Below are 22,118 nucleotides of genomic sequence, written 5' to 3'. Positions count from 1 at the left end.
TTGTGATAGCTGTTGAAGAGTTTCTTGTTTGATCTGAGCTAATCAATTGTCCAGTGCTTTTCTGAGAAATCCTCCAGATCCTCACAATCTTTGTTTTTCAGTGTCTTACACATATTTGATCTCTGTCCACTAATGACAATATAATGTTAAGATTAATCTTTTCACACTGAGGAATATCGAGAGGCTTATACACAACTATTACAAAAGATACAAACATTCCCTGACGCTCAAGAAGTCAACACAATATATTTAAAGTAAGGTGGGTGTAAATCTCTGAAAATTATAATTTTTCAAACTTTTTTTGTCAAATGAATTTTTTCCTATCCTGCCTTGATGCCCAATGACTCCTGAGATAGTCTCTCAATTCTCCTTCGAATAAAAAGATGAATCTCATCATTCAGTCACTGATGAAAAAGGGTCAATAATGCAGAAGATGCTGAAAAAGCAAAGATTGTGAAGGAGATAGACCATTAAACTGTCCACAGGTCTTCAGAAAAATCCTTCAGACAACAGTTTAAACGACATCTATTACAATACATAAAAAATGTCACTGATGGTTCAGGTAACGTCGTACAGTATTAGGAACCAGTCGTGCATGTATGTTAAGTCTTGAACTGGCTTACTTTTATAAATGTAGATAATTATGTATTAAAAAAATTCTGAAATTTCTGTTACGTGAAATAACAGGGCAGTTATAATAAAAAATGAACTTTTCATAAATTTTCAACATTTCCTCTGCAAGGGGTGTGTAAACTGTTGACCACAACTCTACAGTATAATATAATTTTAAACCTGTCCTTTTAATTTTGATGCCAGCAACATATTAAAGAAATATGGGACAGAGACAAAAAAACTCTTGGGTACTTCAAACAGAAAAACAGTTCTCAGAACAATTTTTTAACAATCAGAACTTTCAATATACAGTACCAGTCGAAAGTTTGGAAACACATGACTGAAATGATTCTAAAAAAATTTAAAATGTTTGAAATAACTTTTCCAGTTATCCACAATTATAATTGTGCCAACATGTCAATTTCTTTCATTAGAAAACAAAAACTGTATTTATATACATATACACATAGATTTTAATCAAAGGGTGGCCACACTGAAGATGCTAAAATATAAGGTAGTGTTGATTTATTTTAGGTGCTTTTAGTCAAAACATAATTCATAGTTACAAATATGTGATTCCATGGTTTTAATGAGTTACAGTAACTATGACTATAAAAGGTAATAAAACATAAGCGTTTGCAAATTTGAACCAGTACTGTATATTTTAAAGAATTATGAAACAAAGATTGACCAACAAGGCCAAAAACTGTTGGGCAGGTAAAATCCTATACAGAAAACTGCAGCTAGGGGTCTGGACATCTCTACTGTCCCTGTCAATACTATGACCGTGATGAACTTACTAGTTTGAAGAATGGATGTTAATACAGGTGTTGGCTTCCTCAGCTCCAAAACACTCAAAGTGCTTAGATCAACCATCATTGCTGCTTCATTGGTGATGTAAAATGTGTAAACTTTGTTGGCTTTAGTTGGTTCGGAGTCTTTTGAAATTTCAAGTAGTTGTTTTCCAAGTGCAATGCAAACCCTCCATCTGACTCCAGCACTCAGTAAAGAGGATTCCTCGTCTCTAAAAAAATAATTGTGAGAAAAAAAGATAAAAAAAAGTTTATATTTTATGAATACAGGAACTATATCAAATACACTGTAATTGGGGTATGAAATTTACTTTTCTTTTAAGGGACCAAAATTTGTCATCGGACGTGATTTCCAGAGACATTTTTTTTCTTCATAAGAGCAAATTTGAATTACCTTATAAAATGTAGATAAACGTCTGTATTTTATGTTAATACTTATAATTAAACTGAATCGATTCAGTTTAATTATATGTGACCCTGGATCACAAAACTTAAGTAGCACGGGAACATTTTTAGTAAAAGCCAAAAACACAAAGAAAAATCGATAATTATCGATTTTTCTTTATGTCAAATATTATTAGGATATTAAGAAATGATCATTGTCCATGAAGATATTTGATAAATTTCCTTCCGTAAATATATCAGAACTTTATTTCTGTGAGTTGATGGCCCGCTACAGTGCCTCCGATTAACAACTTAAAAGAGACATTTCGCAATATTTTGATTTTTTTGGAACCTCAGATCAGAGGCGGAGACAGAGGGGTGTCCTGGGTGGGCCACCCCGAGTGCCACCTCAAATTTTATTGGGCAGTTTATTGATGATTGACATCTCATTTCACCACTTGCAGCTTTAAAATTAATCAAGGACGAAAGTGATGCGAGTAACAGAAGAATAATGAAATTTCGCATGGTTTGTTTTCAGACTAGGAGTCGGGATTTTGTTTGCGGAAATCATTTTGAAAGTGAAGTCGCTGTATGAGTAAACATAAATGTTGCGCTAGACGGGTTAATCAGATAAGAGAGATCGGTTCCGATTTAGCCTAAAGATTGTGTTTAACGTTACATTTGTGCTAGTTATATACACATAAACAGTGCAGTGCCAATACATTACTCTATATGCCTGTTTACTTAATGTAGGCTAACGTCACCTACAACCACCGCAGTGTTTAAATGATAACCCAGCGGGCACCTCGATGTCAATTTGATGTCAAATTTCAGACAAGATTTGATCAAGATGGTGCACCACATCATTTCAAATTCAAATCATACATTAAATTCTTCAAGGTTTTTAATGAGGTGAAAATATGAGGTTTATCCCATACTGAAATTGGTTAATGTAAGTATAGCCCAATATGTTTGACATTGAAATGACGTCAAATCAACGTTGCATTATAGGCATTCATTTGATGTTGTATTGACATCATATTGACATCAATGTAAATCCAGTTGAAATAGCATTTTTCTTCTAACTGGCCCCTCAAAATGCATCTATTTGTCACATCTTTTGAAGCAGTTGTTGGATTTGTACATGAAAGTGGACTGCTGTAACTTCTGTGGTAAAAAACACTTTTTTTAAAAGTATGTAAATACTCATGCTGAAATAAAAGGAAACAGTGATTGTTAAATTTTACAAGAAAATATACTGATTTGCCAATAATACATTCAGATGTAATTACAATTTAAAATATTAAAAACAAAAGCAGCATTTTTGCTGTAACCCCACATAAAGTATTATGTATCCTTATTTTTGTTATTTATAGTGATATTATATTACTGTAAAATTAGAAAAACATTGCTGTAATTGAAAATACTCATAAAATTGTAATACCTTATAATGTATGTACCATTTTTACAGTATTACAACTTCATGTTCATTTTAGTCAAAAAACTCTTATAACTTTTTTATTATTTTTTATAAATTTTTATTTTTCCTTAATTTTTATTAATAATCATTAATTAATCATTAATTTTATTATGAAAAATGTTGGGCCTACAATGCCCATTTATTATCTGTCTTATGTATTTCTTAATACCACCTGTAGACGGCGCCATGGCCTATTTCACATTTCCGGGTTTCTCAGCAGCTGAAGTTAGTGAATGGACTACAACAATTAATTTATTTTTTGTGTGAAATTTGATGCAAATGTAGTATAACATATTATTTTATACATACACGTAAAAATATAAAATTTATAAAAATATTTGGAGGATTTACTACGTTGACCGTTGAAACGTACGTCATCACGTCTTGCGTAGAGGCCAGTGTTTGCTATGCGGTCGAAGCATTGGAGAAGGTTGTCGCTTTTTATCAGGTGAGTAATAAACATCTCATGGAATAAAAAATACGTTATATTGGGTAACTTTGAAAACCTAGAAGATTGTGTTTTGATGAAATATATGACTTGGCGATATATTAGAATCTGGTGAATTGAAATATCCCGCCAGAAGTACCGTGAAGATTTCTGAGGTAATGTTAATGTGCGATCCATTAAGCGTGTAACGTTGAGTTAACGATTTAGAAATGTCAGTGAGTAATGTTAGTTTTGCAATTAATATTCGGATAAAATAAAAATGCCCTCATTTGAATCTCTTTACCGATGCTATGCGACAAAGCGAAACATACCCATAATTATAATTCATAATTTGATACACACTGATGAAGTGTTCTAAAATGTCCTGGTAGAAGGTCCACTGTGTCAAGCAGGACCGGTCCACTGTGTCAAGCAGGACCAGCCCACACTACTAAAGGTACCAAAAGCTGGTTCAATGACCATTTGTGTTACTGTGCTCAAAGGAAAACTTCTCAGCTGTTCTGGTCACTTAGTTGTATTGTTCAACAATCTTAACAATCATTGAATACTGATATGGTTGTCTTTTTTTTCAGAATTCTTACAAACAAATTGATGTCAACAATGAATATGGATGGCTCAGGGCTGAAGAAGGCCTTTGGAAAACACGGCTATGTCGTGTTATAATAGGTACTACATTACTTTTCTTGTATGATTAGAGGATGTAGTGTCTATCAACATATGCTACATTTTAAGTAAATTAAACATGTAATGCTTCAATTACAATCTTGTCTTAGTAAACTGACACATTTAAAACATTTAACAACTCTTAAATATTTGCAAGTAGTGCACATTTCTAAATTTAACAGATACTTATTTAAACCTGGGAACATCTTAGTGTTAATAAACATTTAAGAGCAGCAACTTGCATTAACTTCTATGTACAAGTGATGGTTGCTGAAAAATGTTAGGTATATTTTAATGTCTTAAAAGGTGTGCTAATTGTGGTTTCATCTTCATTTAGGTGCACTACAGCAGTCCAAACCTTCATTATCAGAGGCTGAAATAAAAAAATACAGCTAAAAAATCTCCGGTCTGCTCCCGATAGATGTGGGGGTATGGGACGACAAAAGGGGAAATCTGCGATTGATGTGTGTTCAGATTCTGAATAAGTAGGCCTTAAGCCAATTGTTTATCAAAATTATTTTTGTTCATTTGGGATATGATCTGGGAAAACCCATCACATGGTGAAATAAAAAATACTGGTTTTAGTATCATATGAAAGCTATTAAGCCCTTTCCAAAACTGTTTTTATTTAATTTACAAATTGTTTTTATGGAGTGGGTGGTCTAGTGGGTTAAACCACTGAACTGGTAAATCAAAAGGTTGCTGGTTCTATCCTAGTAGCCACCACCAGTGTGTTGCTCAAGGGGGATTGTCCCTGTAATAAGTGCACTGTAAGTCGCTTTGGATAAAAGCATCTGCTAAATAACTACACGTAAATGTAAATGTTTTTAACAAATGGAAAGGGCTTGAGAGCTTTCATATGATATCAAAACCTGTAATATGTACAATTTTGTCATGTGATGGCTTTTTCCAGATCACTTAATATTTATATATTAATTTAAATGTTAATATTTAATTTAAATGTAATTCAAGGAGGATTTTATATTTATTAGTGGTTTAAGAACATTTTAAATTTCTGGAATTGTAGCTGATTGTATTTAATAAAACATGTCTTACATTAAGTACTGTTGTTTCATTATTTATTGGTCTAGAATAGGACATCAATTTGTTAAAAAATGTAAAAGAAATTGCTAATCAAATTAACGTCAAAATTTGATGTCAATTTGATGTCAAATTTTGACATCGATTTGATTTGCATTTTTGACCAATTCTTTGATGCCGATGTTTGACGTCAATTTGATGTCTATTTAACATCAAATGCCCACTGGGAAGCTAACTTTGAAATTCTTAAGCTATTTATCTGGTCGTGAAACTCAAAAGATTACCTTAATTGCAAATAGCCTGTTTACATATCATAAAGGGCTAATAAAATACAGCTATCTTACTCCATAGAACGGCCAGCCATGTAATAGTTGTGTGTTACGAGACTCTGACAATTCATATGTGAATAATTTTTTTAAAGCCAAATCACGTTACAAACACCAGGTTAAGTAAATGATTATTTCTCTTTTGATGTCAGGTTAGGGTTACACCTAGAGATGCGCAGATAAGCTAAAATGTCACCCGCATCCGCTGCTTCAAATAAATTATCCACCCGCCACCCGCCCGCACGTATAATTTTCTCTGATATAGATATCCCGACCCGAATCCGATCGTCACTTTAATTACTCAGTAAATTTTATAGTACTGTCTTTGTCTCTAAATGCTTAAATCTAATCTTTCAATTTAGCAATTCTTTAGCAAATTCTTTTTATCAAAATTTGAACTTTACAATGGATTTTTATGGGTTCAGGGCCCACATGATTTCGTCATACGCACTGATGCGTGCTCAGACAACACGCACAGCGCGCGAAAGCGTAGTGAGACGCAAGATCGACATGGCTAGCAACAGCAACTCCATTATTTCATTGAAGGAATTAACGTTCATAATGTGATGAGTGAGTGTGTTATTAAATGGTGAGTTGTGTTGTGTTGTACTCTCCAAATGTTGAATTGTAAATAGTTGTATTGATTGCATATTGCCAGCCAAATATATAGTGGATATGTTGTGGAAAGATTTGATTAATTGTGCTAACACTGTGCTAACAGTGATTTAACTAGTAGATGGCAATGTATCTGTTGATGGCCACGGTGGAAGTGTTTTATTGTGGAACCAAATTTATTGTATTTGAAACATTTAAATCGATATAGCTTTACTATATCAGTATAGTATGTATAATTCATGTCTGGTGTTGCCATCTAGTGGTTCTACAGGAAAACCAAATTAAACAATGCAATGTAACACTCTCAAGTTAGCTACCTCACTTTTATTTATTATTATTTGACCCATTGAACGGGTTATTTTAGCCATAAAAAAGTTGCCTCCCTGAGAAGTTTGTCAGCCGCCACTGATAGGCCTATGTGTGAGACCGTCATGTCGAGGAAGTAGTAAGATTGGTTGACCTCAAGAGAGTCTGCCGTAGCTTGGCTTTAAGTGAATTGACCTAAAGCTTTATTTAAAGGACATGCATTGAAATGAAACAAGCACTTCCGTCGCCCCACTGTTAAAGTTCACAAGTCAGAATCCTTACATGTTCTCGGTATCCTTCCATTACAGTTGTTTAAAACCCCTCGTTATTATTCTACATTTATAATAAGGTATTTTTCACCACGTTTACTTTATACATTCATCTCTTCTACTTAAATGATTAAGAATTGATATACTTATATAAGGATTTTTATACTTGTACAATGTAATATTCTAATTGAGTGTAGTTGATGTATTGAATAGTAAAAGTCTTGTGTTTATGTAATGTGATGTGTAAAAAATATATATGCTTAAAAATATTGTGGTCAACAACATAACCATTAGCTCCATTTTTTCCAACTTTCCAACTCAAGCCAGTGCCCTTTAAATGTAGTTTGTCTCATTCTTAAAATAAACTTTTTAAAAATATTTTTAAGCAACAAGATTTGTGCAGTTTTTGTTCAAAAAATGTAAGGTTTGATGATGATCAACCTCCAATTTTACTGATTGGCCCACAGCTTTACTGTTCAACCCAGATAATTATGTAAAGGCTGTAAATCTTTAACTCTGAAAATGCGATTAATTAATCAGCGCATAAGTGAAGAATTGTGCATAAATATGAATAAATTGCATACAAACACAATGACGTTTTTTTGGCCGTTTCAGGTCGGGGTAACAGTAGTATAAACCACTTTTTGTCAGGACTACACCACTGCATTGCGTCACACTTAATCATTAGATCTTCTGAGTTGTGAGGGTCGAGATTAATGAGAGTTAATCCTACTTAGAACTATGATAAAATAATGTTTACATTATGTAATTGTAACAAAGTTCACAGCAAGGAAGGAGGCGGGAACCGGCGAACGGTAAATCAAACGTTTTAATAAAATAAACAAACAAAAGTAAAGGGCCGACGGCTCCCTCAGGGTTGATTTACCAGGCCTGGTCCTCTCTCGTTGTAAATTCTTTTTGCTCGTCCTTTTATGATTCCGATCTCCGATACAAATGCTTCTGAAAATCATATTTTACCACCGCTGTGCTTATGTTAAGGGTTGTATGTTTTCTCATTGTTTTGGTTTAAATGAAGCTTAGGCACAGCAAACGGCTTGATGATCTGTTGACTGCATGACCTACATACTGTTAGGATTTAGGCACGGAAGAACCCAAACACAGGCTGCAAATACGGGGAACAACAGAGGTGCTTTAATAAACAAACAAAAACCCACGATGGGGAATATATAATAAAGGGCCGGAACAGACGAGACTCGGGGAGAGAGTATGGAAGGCCAAAAGGCCAAAAACTTCTCTCCCCACATAAAAGAGGGAATTCTGTTTTGGTTCTGCCTCAAGACCAAGATTTAGCCAAACATGATAGGCAGAACCGCGACACATACAGAAGAAAAAAGGGTGACAAAGAAAAGGGGTACACAGAGAAGAAGAATTTAACTCCACAGAAAACAATATACTATAAAAATAACTAATATTAAATCATGACCTCTTTAGAGGTTATAAACACACATTATATTGATGGGAACCATTCAAAGGGCATTATCGGCAGCACCTCACCAAAAGACATCTTTCACCCAGGACAATGGATGTGATGAAAGTGGAATCGAACACTGGACTCATGAGATGTCTCTCTGACAATAGCATGGAAAGCTGTAAGTATGCTATGTATTTCTATAATAATTTATCACCCAAACACAGAGGATGCCTACCCGACGAACCCAGTGAAACATCAGACCTCCTTCCTCTATTCATATTCTTGACTGCTCCCCCTGTCATGCATAAGGGGTGGGAAATGACCTATTGGGCAATTCAACTGTGCTGAAATAGTGGGATTATAACACGTATAGTCCTATTAACCAAATCAGCAAAGAATATAATTTACGGAGCTTCACATAACATTTACTATTAAGCGACGTACAGTTATTTGTTTAATGCAAAATCACTCAAAACAGGCCAATTAAATCCCACTATAGAGGAATTGAGGGTTGTTGATCTCCAGTTGCTGCTTGGTTGCTCTCCATTTCACCGGCCCAGACGAGGTTAGACGTATATTAATCTCAAAGCCACAAACCATTGTGAGGTGAAAGCGAAATCTCTGTTTTCCCCATTTACTCTACATTATTCTTTCCTTTCAGTCCCATCACAAAATTGGGAACCTTTCCATGACACTCTCCAGAACTGCAGAACATGTGAGACGGCAGAAATAATCTGTGGTTACGATGTTCAACGCACAGCAGCCAGACATTCTCTTTCTCCCTCTTACAATTTGCATCTCATAAAATAAATATTGATTAAGATGGGGATGAACATGTCCATCTCGATCCTCTTTCAGGTAATAGAAAGCCCCACCACAGAGGGTTCCTCTGCTTATAATGTGACTAATATGGAAATTAATCCTTTACATTGTTCAGATAGTGTCTACAAAGAGTCGATCTGGCTTTAAAACAAGCCAATGTGGATCAAAAGCATTGAGCACTAAGTACAGCTCATTCTCACTATAATAATGGTTTTAGGATGTTGATAAAAAAGCTTATTGAATTAACATCAATGAGTATAATAAACCCCTCGTTATTATTCTACATTTATAATAAGGTATTTTTCACCACGTTTACTTTATACTTTCATCTCTTTCACATAAATGATTACCAATTGATATACTTATATAAGTATTTTTATACTGAGATGGCAATGTTGGGAAAGTTATCTGTATCTGTACAATGTAATTGAGTGTAGTTAATGTATTGAATAGTAAAAGTCTTGTGTTTATGTAATGTGATGTTAAAAAAAAAATATATATCCTTAAGAATATTGTGGTCAACAACATTAGGCTACCTGAATCGATTTTTTCCAACTGAAGCCAGTGCCCTAATAAATGTGGTTTGTCTCATTCTTAAAAGACACTTTTTAAAAATATTTTTAAGCAACAAGATGTGTGCAGTTTTTGTTCAAAAAATGTAAGGTTTGATGATGATCAACCTCCAATTTTACTGATTGGCCCACAGCTTTACTGTTCAGATAATTATGTAAAGGCTGTAAATCTTTAACTCTGAAAATGCGATTCATAATAATCAGCGCATAAGTGAAGAATTGTGCATAAATATGAATAAATTGCATACAAACACAATGACATTTTTTTGGCCGTTTGGGGTCGGGTTGTTTCAGTCTGTTATTCTTGTTCCAAATAAACATTCATTGTGTTGCCATCACAGCCAATGTTGCTTTCACAGATTACTGTGGTTCTTTCTTTTCTGAAAGCTCAACAAAGGTGTCCAGTTACTTACATGTTTTTACTGCGGTCAGTTGCCACTAGGCAGCTATACAGTATAGGATATTTGGGCTTTACAAAGTTGTGACCAAGTTTTATGTCCATGTTGGTTTGACCCTCAGCATATTTTTTGGCATCTGTGAAAGCCATTGGCTTTAAGCCAGCTAAACATTTGACCATTGTTTAATAAATATGCGGTTGATCTGCGTTCTAAATATTTTGCACTCCAACTATTCAGTGTGGTCGGATTGTCTCCTTGTGGTTATTTAAAAAATGTATTGATATATTTTAGTGCTGATACACATACACACATGTTCTCTTGCTGTTCATTTGGAACGTGACAAACCACAGGCAGCTCCAGAAGAACGGGCAACCGCTGACACGGAAGAAGCGCAAGAAAGAACCAGCAGCCAAGATTTCATTTCAAACTATCTCCCTCCTTTCCATTTATTTCCTTTAACTTTCAATTCACATTTATGCATTTGGCAGACTCTTCCATTTAAACCTACTTGAAGTGCATACAAGCTATACCTTTTATAAATTTGTGTGTATCAGTTTGGGAATCAAACCTCTCATGCGAACACAATGCTCCACCAAACATGCTACAGGAACACTTCAACATGACTTTGATCCATTTCATAGAGCATAACTAGAGGAAGAGGCATGGGTGTATTAGCCTCAGTAATGAAAATGAAAGGCCACAGCTGCACTGAGCTACAAATAGCTTTCATACAAGCCAACACAACCACAGTCTTTAATAACCAGTGCACAGAATATCAACTTCCAAGCAGAGTTTGAACACTGTCCATGTCTATCAATTCAAACTGTACTGTCGTACTGCTGCTATAGCACTGTCACGATAATAGTGTGAAAAACACACTCACCACAACACATTCTCACAGAAACATCACAAAGACCAGCCGGGCCAAGGAGGTAGTGCTGTCTCCATGACAACTGCCTAGAATGTGAAGATCAGCATCAGTATGCTTGTCCACATCTCTGCTGCTCTCTGCCTCTCTCTCACTTCCTCTTTGCCTGTCTATTTCTCTCCCTCTGTCAATCTCTTCATTTCTCACAGAATGAAGATGTTACTTCTGGGTCACTGTGCAGTGCAGCAGACATCAGAGAGATGTAGTGTTAGTATCACAGAAAGATCAGCCAAGATCAACAGTTATGCAGTTCACGTGGAATAAAATATGAAACTATGCTAATATTATTTTAATAGAACTACGCCAATAAATATGAGCTTAGTAATATAAAAAGTAGCGCATTTACAGTAAGTATACATTGTCTTCTGTTCAAAAGTTTGGGTGACTGAACCAGAAGTGAACAGTATTTATGTATTTTTACTCTCAAGTAAATTTTTAAGAATCTGTACCAGAATTTTAATTTACATTGTAGGCCTAAAGCATTTATCATCATTTTCACACTGCATTTCATAAATACATGTTTATTTTTTTACTTTTAATACTAACAGTAAGTGTGAGTACTAGTTTTTAATGCATTTAAGTACATCTAGTGCTCAAGTAATGTTTTTGAGTAAAACTCAACAGGTATTAAAGGTAAACACACATAGAAAATGTATTCATGAAATGTTGTGGAGTAAAAAGTAGTGTATGTAGTATATTCTTTATAATTTTTATAAAGTAAAAACAATCTGATTATAAAATAGAGATACTTGAAAAAACGTACTTGAGTAGATTAACAATACTTACTGTAAGTACTGTTCACCTCTGGACTTTACTGATAAATTACGTTTGTGTTATTTTTATAGCACGGATGAGTTAAATTTATAAAATCTGGAAAAAATATTAACCCAACTTTTATAACGATGGTGTGTTTGTCCATACAGCAGAAGATGGCATATTCTATTCTATTCCACACATCCTTCTACATAGTCTACATAAGGAAAAATTACAAAACAACAACAACAGTGGTACATACAATATTTGTTCACTGACACTGGAAACAACTGTTATCAGATGATTTGCTCATTACTAAACCCTGTGCCTTTTAAAGCTGTCAGAGAAGCAAATTATAACAGTGTAAGCTTCAAATCTGTTACACCTGTGACTGCACCTGTTCTGTAAGGTGGCTTTATTCAGCAACTGTTCAAGTGACCCTGAAGGGCAAAGAAGGCAGGGTCAAGTCCTCTGGGCTGAAGGGTCCCTTAAAGTATCCCTTTTAAACCTAAAGTATAAAATTAAGTTCGAATATAAACTTGTAAAATAGGTTCAAGACTACAGTAAAAAAATGCAAGTAAAAATATCACATCTGATATTTAAATATCATAATAAATTATCTGATGTCTTTAAAAACAAGCGTTAACTAGCTAAAGAATGAGCAGTTTATTTTGGTTTTCAGATTTGCATGGTTTAACTCCCCCAGGTCTAGTTAGTTTGTAGGATCGAAATTTTGCTGAAGCCACTCCCCCTTTCCCACGATCGTTTAGTAACCCTCTGTTATGTGGAGGGGCTTCCTTAAAGAGGCACAACTGAACTCTAACCCCAAAACCCTCTATTTCCTGCAAGTGCTTTAGTTTACAAATCCAAAGATGGAGTGGGTGTAGGGAGACACTTCCACAAATCAACCATGTTTCCGTTTCTCTCTCTATTCTTCTCTCTCTACCTTGGTAACAAAACCAGCCCCTAAAAGTTCAAAATGGTCTGATCAAATAAAAATATATGGAAATTTGCAGTTTACACAGCATTAAATAAAAATTACATTACATACAAATTCTTCAAAAAGGACACAAAAACATAATTCTTAAAAAAGAAAGTACTTAATTTACATAGTCATTGCTTATTGAAAAATATTCTAGATAACAGGCCGGCTTAATCCCTATCCATAGTCTTTGATACTATGAATTAGTATCGGGGTAAATAATAATAATAATTTGTTACATTTACATAGCGTTTTTATGGCTCCTTAAAGCGTTTTACATGGAAGAGGGGTATCTCATCAAGCACCACCAATGTGGAGCATCCATCTGGATGCAACGGCAACCATATTGCGCCAGTACGTCCACTACACACCATCTTATTAGTGGTGAGACGATTGAGTTGCGAAGCCAATTAGAACATATTGGGATGCCATGATGTATCGCGGCGAATGACTCATCTTAAGGACAATGCTTACTGACAGTATAATGTCCCCGTTACTAGACTGGGGCATTAGGACCAACACATACCACAGGGTGAGCAACCTCTACCAGCAGAATTTTAGTTTTCCCAGGAGATCTCCCATCCAGGTACTGACCAGGCTCAGCCCTGCTTAGCGCCAATAGGCAACCAGTCTTCAGCTACAGTCTGATATGTCTACTGATGTCAAAAGTCAAGTTCAACATTTACAGTGTTAATCATCCTACTTTCAGATCACTACCTCACAGTTTATGTAAGAGGAGCAGCACACAAAGTATGCTTTAACCATTAAGCAGAAAGACAAAACCCAGATGAATGCTTAAACACCTTTATTGTGCACAGTCAAAAATTGAACTTCACCTTTAAAGCAAACTTGGCAGACAACAATGAGGTAGAATGACAGAGGAGCTTTGGAAATGGCTTTGCATGGTATGCATATTCCAATCTTTAATCTGAACGTTACTATCCATTCAGACATACAGCAGAGGATGGAATAAAGTGAAATTTGCATTAAGTCTGCTAAGGCTCTTGGTACATTCAAGGGAAGTCTATAGTTTTAAATTCCACAAGCAGCCATTTGGGATCACACCCAAAACACCTGCTGATGTATAACACAAGTGATTAAAAACCTACCCCTTTACAAAGTGCAAATTAAAAAGTGCAATAAAACTACGTGCAGTCGATGGCCATTCTCATTTGGATTAATACAAGTTGATTTGAAATCTGATTGAGAGCAGTAAAAGCAATGCCTTGTTGAGGCACGCACTGAAAATGGTCTGGATTGGCTATTAGCAAAGTTATGCACAAACCTCGTTCTACCAAACAGAACACTGATAATGCAAATATACTCTCAAAACACCGAAAAAAAAAAAAAAAAACCACGAAAAAATTAAAAAGCCGCCAGGTAGATTGCTATTCAACCGTTTCCATGCCATACCTTAAAACTGTTTCATGTAAAAATTTGTGAAAACTAAAACTGCTAAATGTCATGATGAAAATCTGGCTTTTGTAGTTGCGTCTCAAAAAAGTAAAAAACACTGGCAAAAAGTGCCATGAAAAAAGTTGCTAGTGTGAAGGGAAAACCAATTTAAAGGCACTGTATGGCTTCCATCTGTTAAACAATGAGACTTTAGAATGATGTTTACCAAAAACAAATAGCAACCTATGTTAAAGGAGAAAGAAAAAACCCTTCAACCATGGCCTAAATCTCAACTGAGTCAAAAACTCTGGGTCTTCCCATCCACGGGTCCCAGCTAACCCATCTCACTGTGTACAGTGCCAAAGTGAACAAGCCAAACTGAAAAGAAAGTGCGACAGTGAACTTTCTACAGTGTTTCCCCAAGCCCCAACTCCTGAAAGGGCTTTTTTTGGGGGAGACCAACTCTAGAGCAGTGCTCCCGGGGGAGCATGCGCAATGGACGACCAGGCTGAGGCAGAGAGCTGCCATGAGTGGCTTCAGTTGATGTCCCGCTTCTTCTGGTTTCGCATCAGAGGGCGGTGATTGCTGAGGATGTCCATAGAATGCTGCCTATGCCAGCAGGAGCGACAGTAGTATTTGAAGCAGGTCTACGGAACATTAAAAAAAAAAAACTTTTATAGCAGCAGATAGAAATGACAAACAACCAAACAATAAACCGTTCACCTTATCCCTGCAGAAGAATGGCCCAGGCTCACGACTGCATGATTGACAGATGGCATCCTCCAGGTATGGATCAATCTGAACCTAAAAGTAGAACCAGCTCTCATGAAGAATAATGCTTGCAATGGCAAAAGACAAACTCAAGTCCCCACGAACAGGAAGCTGCGTTCATTGCCATTTCTGTATTTTGCCGCATTTGCAAGTGTAAAATAATTTTGTGGCTGTGGCTTGCGTTTTTTAGAGCTATTTGACAGGATGTTAAAAACAGCAAACTGTTGAAATTCTTTTTACTATAGCATATGGATAGTCCAACCTCTACTACGGATACATTTTTTAAATCACGTTTTAACGTCATAAATGGTACACACGGCCATTGTCACAAGCAGGAGTGAGCATGGCACTCCAGTTTCCAAAGCCAACATGTGGGTGCGCTTAGTTTTTAATGATGGATGCTTCGAGCACGCATGAAACGGGTTCTTTGTGATTTGGAGTTTTTTAATCCACGGATGTTGCTGCGGGTATCACAAGACTAAAGTTGCAAAAGTGAAAGTAGAACAACCCTAGAGCATCGCTGTCAAACAATAACAGAGTAATGGATTATTCTGGCTGCTAAAATGCAAACTGAAGTATGCACGGACTAACATTAATGCCATCAAACTGAAGAGCAGTCAAAACAACCCTGCTGGGAGAAAAAACAATAGAACCCTGGCCAAAACAATAGAAAACTTAATGGGAATTGTATTGATTTAATGTTAACTATAATTGTGACTTCTGGTATGTGATGGACTATTAGTGAGATGTTAAATACCCCAGACAGTCTAAAGCAAGTTGTATTTGCAGCTCCATTTTATTTCAGTTTTGCAATTTATTGGGAATAGCCCTGGACAAACCCAGCCCTAATAAAAACAGCGGTTACTTTTTGAAATTGAACTGGCATCAGACTGACAGTTGAAGGGATGGAGTTAACGAATGCTACACCCAGGCCATCTAACTTACACAATTTGAGATGGATAGTCACTAGAAAGACAGAAGTGCATTTTTGTAGATTTTAACCGAAGATTATAGGGGCACATGAATTTAACAACGAGAATGAACCAAACAAACGCTGCAAAAAAGAATTGCAATATTTTATTTCACTGAGACTTAGTTACTTAAGTGCTCCATTAAGAAAAAAAAGAAAAAACTAACCTTCTTTGTAAATTTGGGTGTCTTTATCTCAACAAAGGCAGCACTCACAGCTTTCAGGTAACTACGTTGATTGTTAAAGGTTACACGTCCGGAGCCTAGAGAAAAAGGAAAACCATAGAGTAGTAAACAGGAAATATGGAAAACAAGTTTACAGGAATAGTGAGGAGACGCTTGAAGCAAATGGCTCACCAATTGGGTACTTGTGCTTGTCTGTGTCAATGCCTGCATACACAACTCCTCCAAACAAGTCATTCATGATGCTGGCCAGGGCCTCAGCGTTGAGCATACCATGTAGAGCCCCTACAAACACAGTGTTCCTTGGGTCCAACCTCTGAGAGGGGCAACTCACAAAGTTACTGTCGGAAATCACCCATGGTATCACCTGTGCCTGAGGACCAGAGAAAATGAAACCATATAGTTACTCACCCAAAAGGGACTTGACGACAAAGTGCAAACTGAAAACGGAGCCAATTTCCATTTAGTTACAGTATGAGGATTTCTGTCTTCACAAATGGGTTGCCAGATCCACAGTTTTGTTTGATTACTACTATACACAGATTAAGAAAGTATAACACTGTAAACAGTGACTAAAATATGCATTTTAGAACGATATTTGTTGTTTTGCTTTAGTTGGACCAGTTTTGTTACTTTGATCTGGCAACCCTGAAAAGTATTATATGGCATTTAGTGCACCAGCCTCATGTTATCCCCAAGACATATGGAAAACTTACATCTTTGCAGCGCATTCTTCTGCTGGACATTTTGAAGTAATACTCGCTGTAACCCTCAGGATGGAGCAGGTCCTCAGTACAGTCCTGCAGCAGGGCACGAACAGACTTCTCCGACTCAAACACCAAGTATACGTAACCTGACGAGGAACAGATTTCTTATCACAAAAATTCATGTTAAGATAATGAGTCCACAAGACCAAATTCAAATACAAAATAGTGATGCCCTCTAGTGCTGTACTTAGGAAAACACAGGCTTGAGTTTAAGTTTAAACTAAACAGTTTAAGTAAAAACACCTAGAAACTTATCAAAAAATTTTAACCAACTAGTGTGCAAGATCTTAATTCCCAGAACAAATACCGCCAGATACAAGACTTATATCCACCAAGTAGTTCAGTGCCCTTCACCACACCTCAGAAGCACACGGTCTCACCCCAGTGGTGTAATGAAATAAGTATCCTACCCTTTCAGCATTACCTTTGGGCATATTACCTTTCGGAGGGCAGCGAGGGTGCTTGCCATCCTTACCTGGCCACTCCACACTCAGAGGGCCATAGCATTTAAAAGTGTTTATCAATCCCGCTGGGGACAAAGAGAAAAAGGCTTTACACAAACCTACAACCAACACATTCACACAAAGAAGCAGATGAAAATGTTCCCCATACCTTCAGTAATGTCCCAGGGAACGCCTCCTAAAAACACCTTGCAGGAGTAGATGGGATTTTGGTAGTGTCTGGGAGGCAACTGTCCACTCCATGTGAAGGTAGCTTCATTAATGGCTGTTGAGCAAATGTTCACAGATTATACTTACGAACTGAACACCAAACATGTATTGGGAAGGTTAAGGTCATTCCATGCATTATGGTATACAACAGATCATACATGCTGCCTGTCTGTGAAGCCAGGCCTCTCTTTCAATGCTAAAGGGGCTCTCAGGGGTCTTCATCAGGTCCCAGTTGGGCCAAATGGAGGCACCAGGCCAGCGGTGGGACAGACCACCACTCAGAGTGGCACTGGGCGGTGGAGTGAGAGGAGAACTGCTCTGGTCCAAACGAGAGCCCAGAGCAAGCTTGAGAGGATCCCTTTGCATGTTGGACATGAGGAACGGCACTGACGGTGAGATCCTAAGAGAGGACTTAAAGGAAAAATGGATTGTCAAATAAAATATTAAGAAAGCAACAATATATCTTGCAACATGTACAAATATCACAAAAATGCCCTTTGCAATTGCAACAAATGAATGATTTCTCATATAACATTAAATTCGAAGTTATTTGACTGAAATCATCTTTAATGTGCACACTGACTTAACCACAAGCTGCAAGATGCCTTTATTGAATTTGGGAATAACAGAAAAACAGACACGATGGCACGGCTCAGCGCTTCTGCATCTGGAATGCGATCCCCTTTAGTGTCTGTACAGTATGTGCGCATGTGAATGCACAAATGTGTGAAAGATGACCAATCAGAATGAATGTGAAAAGTTGTATTAAAATATCTTCACTTGCACTTCAAATTCATTTTATTAGTTCCAATCGATTTAAGACTTTCGTATTTAACACTTAATCATCCAGCCCTAAACAGACAACAGTAAACTTGCACACCCTAGAAAACATAGTTTCCGTCTTTTCTTTGGACCGTCCCACATTGTATATTTAAAGAGTCCTTACCAGCAGGTCTGAGAGGTGATCTGAACCAGAACTGAATCCGCTGGTCTCTGAATCTATGGGGCTTATGGAGTGAGAGTCCAGGAAAGACTGAGAATTTAAGCGTGCCATGCCTGGAAACTTCTCCAGGAAGTCTGTGGCACCCATCGAGGAGTCAGAGAAACTTGGTAGCTTGTTTGAGAGTTGGCTGGGAGTGCCCCCCAAAACACTTTGCACTGAAGAACATCAGGAAGAAGAAAGAGATGAAGGAAATACAAAGCACCCCAACAAAATCACTGTAATAATGACACCCTACAATACAGCTACAATAAGGGGGCAGCTCCCTTACTGTAGTTGTGCTAATAAAAATCACTTGTAAAAGGCAGGCTGAGAATCTGTTAACCAGTCAACAAAAACAACTCTTGACTTAAATCTCCCGCCTCAACATTTAATTAAATCCTGCCCTGGTCAGTGAAATCCTAAACCGTAGCGGAGACCATTTATAATGATAAAGTATTAATTAAATTACTTTTGGAAATCAGCTCCACCTGCAGGGTCATAAACTATTTATGCCATCCACGCAGTACAAATGAGCTTGAATGGGGAAAAAAGCTCACAAAACATGTTTAGCATCACACTTAACTCACGTGAGCTGGCGGTGGTCTGTGAAGAATGTTCTGTATCGTGGCTGCTCCACGGCCTCTCCCAGTCAGACAGGCTGAGGGACTGTAGGCCCAAGTCCCAGTTATTGATGTCAGTCAGACCCCTGGACAAATCCTGGCTACTGGTGGGGAAAAGCATCCTGCTCCGGACCGCAGACAGGTCCGACTCCGGACGATCTGTTAACAGTGTCCGCAAATAAAAACACACGCTGTTGGGTGACTCGGCATTAGCAGTGGGAATAAAGGGCATGCAGATTCGAGAAAGCATAAACTCCCTAGAATCACAGATTAATCACGATTGCCGCCTTCTGCCTGGCTACACCGTACGGGAGCAGCTCTCTCCACAGAGACGACCCACCCTGCATGTGACCCCGGCGCTGCTGCCCTCACAGCCTCTTGCTAATGACATCAGCCCCTGGTCTCTACCGATGCCACAGCCACGGAGCATTCCTGACAAATTCTTAAGGAAAGAGACAGCACCCTCCCCACCTCTGACTCAGACTCCTGTTCGAGGCAATGAGAGCGAGTTTGCTAGCTGCAGGCTAAGTGATGATGAACTGATTCGCAGGAGTGTTCCTATTGGCCAAGTTACTGAAGAATGAGCAATCTGGGCTGCTCGTGCACAGCTGGATAGCATCCAACTGCTTGGTCCAGCCCTGATTCAGCATCCTCGGGCTCGCCTGCATGACATGGCATGACCGGCGCTGTAACATTTCCCCCATGCGTGTATACGATGCTTGAATGCAGGGCCGAAGCGGAGGATAGGAACGGCACAGCAGCAGACACAGACGAATGTGGAGAACGGATATATATTGTTCAGCAAACACTGTAACGAAAGGTTACGGATATGCAACCTGAATGGGAAAACAATATCTTTTATAGGCAGTTATCATCTTACAAGGTTGGAGTATGTTTGTGTGCCTTCTACCAGAGGTCGTGAAGATTTGCTCAAAGATTTACCATGAAAAGGATCCCGCTTGCACTTGGCAGTAGGAGTTGTGCACACCCCACTGAGGTCCAGTGAATTTCCCAGCATTGTGTTCATCCTGCAGAACGCGTCTGCATTGCTGCATGTGGACAGGGCTGGGATGTCGGAATCCAGGCAGTTAAGAAGTCTGGGATTTTCTCTCTGTGGGAATAAAACAGGTAGGCTAACGGTCATGTCAGAGCTGGGCTGAAGCACAGCAAGCCTTCCGTCCTCTGTCATTTTATTACTTAGCAATAAAATGCACGAGTGAAACTGCTCTTCTCCGTAACATTACAAGTATTTAAGTTAGTGTTATTAATAAAGACGAAGAACGTTTTTGGTGTAAGTGCATCGATACGTTGGTTAACGTACGTTGCTAAACTGAACATAAAGCAGGCAATGGTAAGGTCACGGCCATAAAGCTTATAGGTGTTAACAATCAACACTACCATTTCATGACCAGCATTTCGTCTTTCCACCACAGAAGGACGTTAAATAAGACATTCTCTAAACTTTAATGCCATTTGAATGTTTTCGAGAAACTTAACCCAAACAAAACCGCACAAAAACCTAGCTGGCAAGCTCTTCTCTTTTGAAATTACTCACCAGAGAAAACGCCATGGTGGAACTGTCAAAGAAAATGATCGAAAACAACACTCAGTCTTATTCTCCTAGTCGTCTTTAACCTTTCGAGAGAAAATTTGTCTTAATTTATGACACCTGTGTTGGGGTCACGAACTCAACCTATGCAATGGGACCCGCTTCTGTCCATCAGTAACCAATCACAGGTCACGGGTTAATGGTGATGGTTATTCATGAGGGGCGGGCACTTCACGGAAACGTCACTTTTAATAATGCGACGAAAGCTTGTAAAGAAAGATACATATAGAACTGAAGGCCTTATTGTGCTAATTCGATAAGTCCCACTTATACCCGGAAATAATTTATAGAACGGTGCTCTTTCGCAGTTTCTTGAAAAGGTGGTTTCCGGACAGGGATTACATGCCAGCACTAGTCCATCATGAAATTAGGACATTTAAGTAGTTTTTACAGACATGTTTTACAAAAAAACATTGTGCATTTTTAGACAAACAATGGCGCTGATATATTTTATTTAAGATATGTCAGGGCACGCTGTTCTCAATTTAGACAGCTCTAAGATTTATTTTAGTCTAGGACAAGTCTTATACCCTGTAATGGAAACCGCCCCGTAATGTTTTAATGTTATTATATACTTTTAACTGGCAGACGCCGTTTACTCATCTACCCTACATCTCTGAGACGTCTGCAGTCAGATGTCAGTTAGACCTCTAGATGATGTCTGTAAAATGTGTATGATTTAGAATGGTGGCACAAAAGCTCTTTTTAAGATGTTTAGTAGATGTTTTCCAGATCTTCAGATCTTTAGCAGACATCTTACGGATGTACCTGTTCTATCTGCGTACAAACATTTTAATTTTAACAATTGAAAACAACACAACCAAAGTAATGTAGGCCTACAATCATAAAATAGCTTTAAAATGTATATATATATATATATATATATATATATATATCAACTAGATTACGTTTATATTATTTTTTGACATCTAGTGTGAAAGTCCTTCTGGAACTGACTAGTCGGGATAGAGCGACCCCCACATCACGCAGAAACCAGTTGATTAATAGGCTTTTATTATTGTAAAATTAGGGTAGGTGTTAATTTATGTAATTTATTGTAATTATAGAGATTTATATTGTAATATGTGAGATTTTGCACCACTTCCGGCCGTAGCTTTATCCCTTCTAGCAACAACCGGAATGCCGTCTGAGGTTAACCGATGTTCAATTAATCTGAAGAGATTTAACAAGAGTGACGTTTATTTATTACTTCCTTGGACATTGGTAGCATGGCTTCCAGATTTCATAATTATTCAAGTTGGGCTAATTGAGATTTTTTTTAATCAAATCAGGACCATGGATAGCAAT

The 22,118-nt window shown here is 37.4% G+C and overlaps 1 protein-coding gene and 1 long non-coding RNA gene across 3 annotated transcripts; one reads left to right on the top strand and one right to left on the bottom strand.

Annotated features, from left to right (window-relative positions):
- Positions 1-3,443: 3,443 nt before the first annotated feature.
- On the top strand, positions 3,444-5,460 carry LOC130425358 (uncharacterized). The gene is made up of 3 exons (XR_008907060.1): positions 3,444-3,736; positions 4,309-4,402; positions 4,737-5,460. It is a non-coding gene; the product is annotated as an uncharacterized LOC130425358 (long non-coding RNA).
- Positions 5,461-14,643: 9,183 nt separating this feature from the next.
- On the bottom strand, positions 14,644-20,894 carry cpeb1b (cytoplasmic polyadenylation element binding protein 1b). Of its 2 annotated transcripts, none has more exons than XM_056749614.1 (12): positions 20,757-20,894; positions 20,144-20,312; positions 19,169-19,360; positions 18,546-18,757; positions 17,758-18,010; positions 17,541-17,654; positions 17,353-17,457; positions 16,878-17,014; positions 16,336-16,534; positions 16,147-16,241; positions 14,962-15,042; positions 14,644-14,885 (listed from the first exon to the last, which is right to left on the bottom strand). In XM_056749614.1, exons 1-12 carry the CDS (start codon positions 20,769-20,771, stop codon positions 14,775-14,777), a joined length of 1,683 nt encoding a protein of 560 aa, XP_056605592.1. In that variant the 5' UTR covers positions 20,772-20,894; the 3' UTR covers positions 14,644-14,774. The 2 variants fall into 2 exon arrangements, with proteins under 2 accessions (XP_056605592.1, XP_056605593.1); XM_056749615.1 differs by having other exon boundaries at positions 17,368-17,457.
- Between the last annotated feature and the right edge of the window lie 1,224 nt (positions 20,895-22,118).

The sequence above is a fragment of the Triplophysa dalaica genome, chromosome 1, assembly GCF_015846415.1.
Source record: "Triplophysa dalaica isolate WHDGS20190420 chromosome 1, ASM1584641v1, whole genome shotgun sequence".
NCBI lineage: Eukaryota > Metazoa > Chordata > Actinopteri > Cypriniformes > Nemacheilidae > Triplophysa > Triplophysa dalaica.
Note: the sequence above shows the minus strand (reverse complement) of the source record. Positions and strands in the feature narration are given on the sequence as shown.

Coding starts and splice junctions, on each gene's coding strand:
- cpeb1b (XM_056749614.1), bottom strand. Junction 19,361..20,143: donor CAAGCGGGATCCTTTTCATG/GTAAATCTTTGA, acceptor CACTGTTAACAG/ATCGTCCGGAGTCGGACCTG. Junction 18,011..18,545: donor ATCACCTCTCAGACCTGCTG/GTAAGGACTCTT, acceptor TTTTCCTTTAAG/TCCTCTCTTAGGATCTCACC.